The 8,442-nt window shown below is 67.5% G+C and overlaps 1 protein-coding gene across 1 annotated transcript in view; it reads left to right on the top strand.

Moving 5' to 3' along the window:
- The window catches only part of ACC-2 (acetyl-CoA carboxylase), an 11,003-nt gene extending 7,803 nt beyond the window's left edge, over window positions 1–3,200 (top strand). The window contains exons 10-14 of the mRNA XM_005788150.1: window positions 125–849; window positions 919–1,293; window positions 1,379–1,749; window positions 1,932–1,963; window positions 2,167–3,200. Of these exons, the coding sequence (XP_005788207.1) occupies window positions 125–849; window positions 919–1,293; window positions 1,379–1,749; window positions 1,932–1,963; window positions 2,167–2,831 (2,168 nt within the window). The 3' untranslated portion in view covers window positions 2,832–3,200. The remainder of the gene's footprint in view (window positions 1–124; window positions 850–918; window positions 1,294–1,378; window positions 1,750–1,931; window positions 1,964–2,166) is intronic.
- The last annotated feature ends 5,242 nt before the right edge of the window (window positions 3,201–8,442 follow it).

The raw sequence follows: 8,442 nt of genomic DNA, 5'->3' as shown, positions 1-8,442 counted from the left end.
GCCGGGGCATATCTCCCCACATCTCCCCACATCTCCCCACACCCGGCAAAGACTCCCGAGACTTCCCCACACCTCCCCACACCACCCCACAAAACCGGCTCCTCCGCCCCCCCGTGCTCTCGCAGGGCGGTCGCGCGCCGGATCGGCACCACGTACGCGTACGACTTCCTCGGCCTCTTCGAGAAGGGCGTCGTCAAGGAGTGGCAGGCCGCCATCGCCGACGGCACCCACCCGGCGATGCCGACCAACCTGCTCGAGGCGGAGGAGCTGTTGCTCGACGAGGCGGGCGCGCTCGCCAAGGGCTCGCGGCTCGTCGGCGAGAACAAGGTTGGCATGGTCGGCTGGCACGTGACGCTCAAGACGCCTCAGTTCCCCGAGGGGCGGCCGCTCGTCATCGTCGCCAACGACTGCACCGTCCAGTCCGGCTCCTTTGGCGTCGCCGAGGACGACTTCTTCGACGCCGTCTCCAAGTACGCGCGCGCGCGCGGGCTGCCGCGGCTGCACATCGCCTCAAACTCGGGTGCGCGCATCGGCCTGGCCGAGGAGCTCAAGCCGTACTTCAAGGTGGCCTGGAACGACCCGATGGACGTGGCCAAGGGGTACAAGTACCTCTACTTCACCGAGGAGGACGCCAACCGCTTCACGCCCGGCACCGACTTCCACGGCGAGTACATCACCGAGGGCGGCGAGAAGCGGTACAAGCTGGACGACATCGTCGGCCAGAAGGACGGGCTCGGCGTCGAGAATCTGCGCGGCTCGGGCATGATCGCCGGCGAGACGTCGGCCGCGTACGCCGAGACGTTCACGCTCTCGTACGTCACGGGCCGCTCGGTCGGCATCGGCGCCTACCTCAACCGGCTCGCCCAGACACTTCCTAGACACTTCCTAGACGCTTCCTAGCCGTGAGTAGGCGCCTACATCAACCGGCTCGCCCAGCGCGTCATCCAGATGCAAAACGGGCCGCTGCTGCTCACCGGCTTCGGCGCGCTCAACAAGCTGCTCGGCAAGGAGGTTTACACGTCGCAGGACCAGCTCGGCGGCCCGCAGATCATGCTGCCAAACGGCGTCGCCCACCAGCTCGCCATCGACGACCAGGACGGCGTCGAGAAGGTGCTGCGCTGGCTCTCGTACGTGCCAAAGACGGCGTCGGACTCGGCCTTCGCCGCGCCCGCCGCCGACCCGATTGACCGGCCGATCGGCTTCCTGCCGACCAAGACGCCGTACGACCCGCGCCACATGCTCGCCGGCACCGTCTCGGCCGACGGCACCTGGCTCTCCGGCTTCTTCGACCAGGCGCGGCCGGCCGCGCCTCGCGGCGGCGCAGGAGCCTTCCCTGACCCTCCCCTGACCCCCTGCCCACCTGACACCCTCCCCACAGGGCTCCTTCACCGAGTACCTCGCCGACTGGGGCAAGTCGGTCGTGGTCGGCCGCGCGCGCCTCGGCGGCGTGCCGATGGGCGTCATCGCGGTCGAGACGCGCCTCGTCGAGCAGCGCATCCCCGCCGACCCCGCCAACCCCGCCTCGCGCGAGACGGTCCTCGCGCAGGCGGGGCAGGTCTGGTACCCCGACTCGGCCTACAAGACGGCGCAGGCGATCCAGGACTTCAACTCGGCGGAGAACCTGCCGCTCATGGTGTTTGCCAACTGGCGCGGCTTCTCGGGCGGCACCCGCGACATGTTTGGCGAGATCCTCAAGTTCGGCTCGTACATCGTCGACAACCTCCGCACGTACAAGCACCCCGTCTTTGCGTACATTCCTCCTAGAAGCGGAATACGTGTTCATGTATCCCAACCAGCGCCCGAGAGGACACGCATTCCGCCGTATTCGACCGTACTCCGCTGTGTTCACTGTATTCTTCTCCGTTGTGTTCACGCGGTGCTCTGAAGACGCTGCACAATGCCGTACTCCTGCCCCGATATTCAACACGTAGGTACATCCCTCCGTGCGGCGAGCTGCGCGGCGGCGCGCGGGCCTAGAAGCGGAATCTCTCCCCATCTCTCCCCATATCTCGGGCCTAGAAGCGGACCGCGGATTCTCGTCTGTCAACTATTCGACTAGAGGACACGTATTCAACTGCACTCGACCGTGCTCGGCCGTATTCGGTCGTCTAACTACGCTGCAGAGCACGGTCTGCACGCCCTCATGCCGGCGTCTTCTCAACGCAGGCGCGTGGGTCGTCATCGACCCGACGATCAACGAGGAGATGATGGAGATGTACGCGGACGCCGACGCGCGCGGCGGCATCCTCGAGCCGCCCGGCATCTGCGAGGTCAAGTTCCGCAAGCCCGACCTCCTCAAGACGATGCACCGGCTCGACGCCAAGCTGCAGGCGCTCAGCAGCGAGCTGAAGATCGTCGAGGAGTCGCCGGGCTCGGAGTCGGAGGCGCAGTCGCTGCGCTCCGCCATCCAGGCGCGCGAGAACACGCTGCTCCCGCTCTACGCGCAGATCTCGTATGAGTTTGCCGACTTGCACGACCGGCCTGGCCGCATGCTGGCCAAGGGCGTCGTCCGCGACGTGGTCGACTGGCCCAACGCGCGCGAGTACTTTGCGTGGCGCGTGCGCAGGCGGCTGGCGCAGGACGGCCTCGTCAAGGCGCTCAAGGGGGCGGACGCGAACCTCGCCCACGCCGACGCCGTCGCCAAGCTCGCCGACATGATGGGCGGCGACTGGGAGGACGACCGCGCCGTGCTAGGCTGGTTCGACTCGGCAAAGTCGCAGATCGACGAGCTGGTGCAGCAGACGCGCGACGCGGCCATCCAGAAGACCGTCGCCGACCTCGTGGACGGCCTCTCGGCGGAGGCCAAGGCCGCGCTCCTCAAGTCGCTCTAGGCACCACCCGCCTCCACCTAGCGCCGAAGGAGACGCTTCGGCGGCTGCGCCGTGGGCCGGTTCGGCGCCCCATGTACAGCGCATGGCGGGCGCCCGCTGCAGCTCTACAGGTCGCTCGAGGGTAGGGACTGAGAAATCCATGATGCATGCCCGTTTGTGAACAAGACGCCGCGGTGGTGGTCTTTTGGGGATGCGTACTTCGGTTCGTATAGGGTGTGTCTGCTCCGTGCGTCCCCTCTCTCTGACCACTAAGCACTATGGTTGTCTCATATTCAGAGCGGTGTTGGGGTAACGTATCTCGAGAGGTACACTGTAGCACGATGCTTGGTGTTGGTCGTGTTGGTAACAGAAAAAATGTTCTCCACACTAGTCTCTAGTGGACGAGGTGCTCTTATGTTCGTCCCGGGCCGGGGAGCGGGACGATCGCCTTTGGCCACGCGGCGGGATGGACCAACGCTACGGAGTCGGCTTACGCGAACACCCACGCTTGGGCAGGGGGTGAAGAGGACCCCCTCCGCCCGCCGAGATGCCGCCAACCGGGAGTGCTCCGCCGCCACGCCCGACTAATGAACCCTCGGCACGTCAGAGTGCTCCTCTTCGCGCCGAGGAGGGACGACGTGGCCAGGACGGTGGGCACCGAGGCGCTGCGGCGGCTTGCATTCGTGGCGGGCGGCACGGGGGGGCGGGGGTCCGGCGCACCGACGATGTGGGCCCCCACGTGGTATGGGGGCGGGGTCCGGCGGACGCTGGCGTGGACTGCGCAGACATGCTGCGGGGCGGTAGACTTCATGGCACCATGGAGGGTGGTGCGCTGGCAGCCCGACTCCCTGTCATTCCTACCTTGGTCAGACAAGGCTGTGGGGGACGGGGAGGAAGCAAAAGACGCGGTGGCAACGCTGCGAGTGTTACATGAGCTTGCTGGAGAGGCCCCGGAGGAGGCCGTCCCCGACGGAGCGGTGCCGGCCGCTCTCCCCCGATTCCTGCGACTGGTGGGAATGGCGGAGGCGGAGATGGCGGGGGCGCTGCTCGGGATGGAAGGAGGCGCCCTGAGGATGGTGGCTCGAGTGGCCAAACAGCGGGCAATACAGGTGACGCGCCACTGGCAAGCGGTGGGGATCCCTCTCGAGTCGCTCGGGACGGAGCGCTTCCCCACGCTAGCCGCCTGTCATGGGTGCGGCGGTAAGTTTCGCACGCTGTTCCACGTGAGAAGCCAGAAGACGGACCTGCGGCTACGGAAGTGGTGGAGGGGGTGGTTAGCGCCATCCTAGAACGGATCTCTGAGCGGGTGGAAGGGGAAGCGGAGGAGGGGATGAGGACGCGCCTGTGCCACGCCATGCAGGGACAGGGAGTGTTTGTGTGCTTTTGTTGTGCAGCTCCTGTGGTCCGTGAGAAGAGGAGGCAAGGAGACGGGTTGGCGGCGAGGGGGGAGCGACCACCGCAACGGGCGAGCGCATCCGGGGCCGGGGCTACGGCTGTGGATCGGCCTCCCCCGGCGCGGATCTTGCCAAAAAGAGCACGGGGCAGCCCGGAGAGGTTCGTGCCGGCAGCAGACAGGGCAAGACAACGGGAGGGTGCAATCCGAGAGGCCGAGATGGATCGAGCGGCCGCGGCGGCGGGCGAGAAGGCGGTCCTGGCGGAGCTTAGGGCGATCGGTCTGTCGCTCGCGGCCAGCACCGGCGTTCTCAGGCCAGTACAGACGCGGGAAGTGCGGAGCCTGGCAAGACGACTGGTTGGCTCGACAGACCTTCTTGGACAGGTTTTCCGGTGGGAGGGGGAGGACTACCTCGTCAACGACATCGCACCGGGACCGACACAGTCGGGGGGGCAGGCGATGAAGGCGTACGCCTGGTGCTGTGTGAAGAGGCGGGTGGCATCGGCGGGCCCGCTATCCGAACACAACTCGGCCTTTGATATCCGGTCAGTGTGGGACCGAATCGAGAGGGACCGGGCGAGGGGGGAGGCGACGCGACTACTGCGCAGTCTACGGCCTGATGCGGAGCGGGGGGAGGGAGAGGCGGAGCCGTCGGCGAATCCGGGCCCTGCCCCCCCCCCTTCCCGAGGGGAGACGAGAGCTAGCCCCCCCCCCCAAGAGCGGGGTGGACGGCCGACGCGTGGAACCACGGCTGGAACGACCGCAGAGGCAGGGGGCCGCCCCCGAGGCCCCGCTCCAGGCGTTGCGGCGGCCGGCACCGCCACCATGCCCGCCCCCACCACCACCGCCTCCGCCCCCGTGGCTGGAGCGGCCGCTGAGTCAAGGGGCCGCCACTGAGGCTCCACACCAGGCGGTGCGGCCGCCAGTGCCGCCACCGTTTCCGCCACCCACACTCCCACCTCCGCCCCCGCCGCTGGAACGGCTGCAGGGTCGTGGGGCCGCCCCAGCGGCTCCACACCAGGCGTTTGGGCCGCGAGGGCCGCCACCGTACCCGCCACCCCTGCCACCGCCTCCACCCCCGCCGCCGGCGGGGCCGCCACCGTATGGACCCGCTCGGAATGACCTGGGGGATCCGGAACCGCCCCGCCGGAGGCTGGAATACCCGGGAGGAGGAGCTGGGGGAGGGGAGTTGCCGCAATACGATAACGGGCCCGCCGGCGAGCCGGAAGGCCGAAGCCGGAGGGCCCCAGGGGGGGCTTGGGGTCAGTTATCGGAGGAGGGGAGAGATGAACTGACGCGGCCTCTGCGAGTGGAGTCGGGACGTACGAGCTCACCGGGGGGAGACCCGTCGCAGTGGCAGCCGGGCCACCGTGATCTTCGACAGGGAGGGCCACGCCTCCCCGAGCCTGAGGAGGAGCCGGCGGAGGGGGGGGGCGAGCCGAGGACGATAGAGAGGCCGCGGGTGCGGGCGCGACTCGTCGACCAGGGAGAGCGGGCCCGTCCTCCCTGGGAGGGGAGGCGACACGACCCAATGCCGCCGTCCTCGCCCGGGGAGACCCCGGCCGGGCCGTCGACGCTCTCGGAGGCTGCGGTACCAGTCGAAGGCGAAGCGGAGTCGAGGCCACAGCCGAGGAAGAGGCATCAGAAACGACTGCAGAGGCAGTCTGGTAACGCCCGGAAGGCGAGCAAGGGACCGGGACGAGCCGAGGGCTCGCCCCGACAGGCGAAGGAAGGGACTCTGGGACCGGAGTCGGGCGGGCGCACATGAGGCGTGTCCGTGTACGTACGTGGAGTACAGTGTTGTGTGTCCGTTAGCTCCGAGTAGAGGGGGCGTTCTGCAGTTAAGGGGAAACCCGGTACACGGAACTAACCCTCGGAGACCCGTGTTTACTTTACGGCCCTTTCCCTGCGAACGCGCACCCCCGGGGCTAGGGCTCTCTAGCCCGTAACCCGATACCGATCATCCGGCCCGCTGGGTGCGCTCCTCAGCTCCCCGGCCCTGGATGTGAGGTTGATGACTGCACTCCAAGTGCTCCAAGTACACTGAGCCACTCTTGGGGACTAGGCACTAGCTTGGGGACCCCTAGGCTTAAGGTGGTTCTTGAGTTGCGAAGCCGGCCGCTTCTCTCAAAGTCGCATGCTGGCGGCCGCCCGACGCGGCCCATCAGCCAGCCCTCACGGCCCGGGCATGCACCCGCACACCCTCCTCTCGCGCATGCCGATGCGCTCAGTCGATGTGCGGTCGTGGTGCTGCAACTCTGCAGCGCTGCGACCGCACCGGTATCCCGCGTCGCCGCCTTCGGTCCTGCCGCTCCCGCCAGCTCCGCTGCCAGCCGACGCGGCGGTACGCGCGCTCTCCGGATCCCGTCCGAGGGGCGGAGGCTCGAGCGTTCGTCCCGGGCGAGCCGCCAGACTCGAAGACGGCACCCCTACCCGCGTCCCCATCCTTAGCTTCTGTTCTTTCCTCCCCGTGAGCCGTCTCGGTCGCGAGACCGCCGAGTGTGTGCCCTCGTGAGTCGTGAGTCCGTCGGGTACTTTTCGCGTATAAAAATCGGGTGCGCGGGCCTTCCCATCTGGTGCTACCAACGGCCTGGCGGCCTCGGATCCGGCCTCGCAGCTCGACGCGAGCGCCAAGGTGGACCTGTCTCCGGCCTCTCGCGAGCCCCTCTCGGAGCCGTGAGAGGGGGCAAAGCCGTTATGGAGAGCGCGAGAGCGAGCGCCAAGAGGGCCCAGATTCTGAGCAGCAGCCCGCCTTGTCATGGGCCCACTTGCCGACGTGCGTCCAGCTTCCACTATAGGACGAACGCCGAAGTTTGCTCTCCGACGCCGTGCCGAGCGAAACCTTTTCCTTCGAAGCTCAGCGTCGTAGCCGGGCGAGCGGAATAGGGCAGCCCTAGAGAGCACCTTGAGGCCGTTCAATAGAGCCCGTACTATAGTCGAGAGTCGCTCGCCGGCCGGCGCAGTGCTGCTCTGACCGCTCCGCCGGGCCCCCTCCGGGCCGCCGCCGCGGAGACGTGCACATAGGCAAGTTGGTATTTTCATACATGAACTTCAAAATACCATTTGCTAATCTAATTCTATTCATCACGACTCGCCAGAAACACCCCCACACTATGGGGTCATTGTGTAGCCCCGCTTAGAAGGAAAAGGTTTTACTGCAAGGTGTCCGTGTGTATGGCTCGTAGTCGGCCGTCCATGTTGTGGCTTCTCTCACACAGTACATACGAAAACAATCGCGGCTCGGAGCTCGGCGGCATATGTCAGCGCGTTTTTGCTCGGAAATTTTACAACAGAGCTCCCTCCGAGCTCCATGCGGCAAAAAGAATTCGGTCACCCCGCGTCATGAGCGGCGCCGGCGGCCCAGCCCTGCTGCCCGACCTGGCACGGGGCGATCTGGGCTCGCTGCTCGCCCTCCTCTCCGGGCGACAGACACGCGGCAGGCTCGACGCGCGGCACCCGACCGAGAAGCAAGACACGCTGCTCACCTGGGCCGCTCGTCACGGGCAAGCGCCGAGGCGGTGCGGCTGCTGCTCGAGGGCGGCGCGAGCGTTGGGGCGGCTGACGGGGACGCCGCCTCCGCTCTCTTCCTCGCGTGCGAGAGGGGCCACCTCGAGTGCGTCCGGCTGTTCCTCGAGGCCAATGCGGCGGTCGGCCAAGCCCAGGCAGAACGGCGCCACGCCGCTGCTCATTGCAAGCCAGGAGGGTGAGCTCAGCTGCGCCCGGCTGCTGCTCGAGGCGGGCGCGGTGGTCAATCAGGCCGATGAGGACGGCGCTACGCCGCTGTTCATGGCGTGCCAGGAGGGCCACCTCGAGTGCGTCCAGCTGCTTCTCAAGGCTGGCGCGGCGGTCAAACCTGCCGCTCCGCGCGGCGCGCTGAGGGCAGCCGAGGTTGAGGTCGACCGCCACCACGCCGCGGCAGCGCTCGGCCTGCCTCGCAGCGTCGAGCAGCGTCTGCGGGTCGTTGCCCGAAAAGTGGGCGACCAGCGGGCAGTCGTCGGCTGGCGCTCCAGCAGGGGACGGCAAACTCCTCGGACCGGATCATCGGCGTGTAGCATAGCTGCGCGCTGTGCCGCCGAGCGAGGAGCCGGAAAGCCAGCTCGCTGCCGACATCGGGGCGAGGATAAGCCGATGCGGCGGCAACGGCTGGCGCGGCGGAGGCAGCGCGGCGGAGGTGGTCAACCCCCTGCTGAAAAACGCAAAAAGAATTTCCCGCAAAAGAAATCAATCTGCGACGCCGAA

Source organism: Emiliania huxleyi (genome assembly GCF_000372725.1).
Source record: "Emiliania huxleyi CCMP1516 chromosome Unknown EMIHUscaffold_138, whole genome shotgun sequence".
Taxonomy (NCBI): domain Eukaryota; phylum Haptophyta; order Isochrysidales; family Noelaerhabdaceae; genus Emiliania; species Emiliania huxleyi.
The sequence above is the reverse complement of the archived record's forward strand: the minus strand, read 5'-3'. Positions and strand labels throughout refer to the sequence as shown.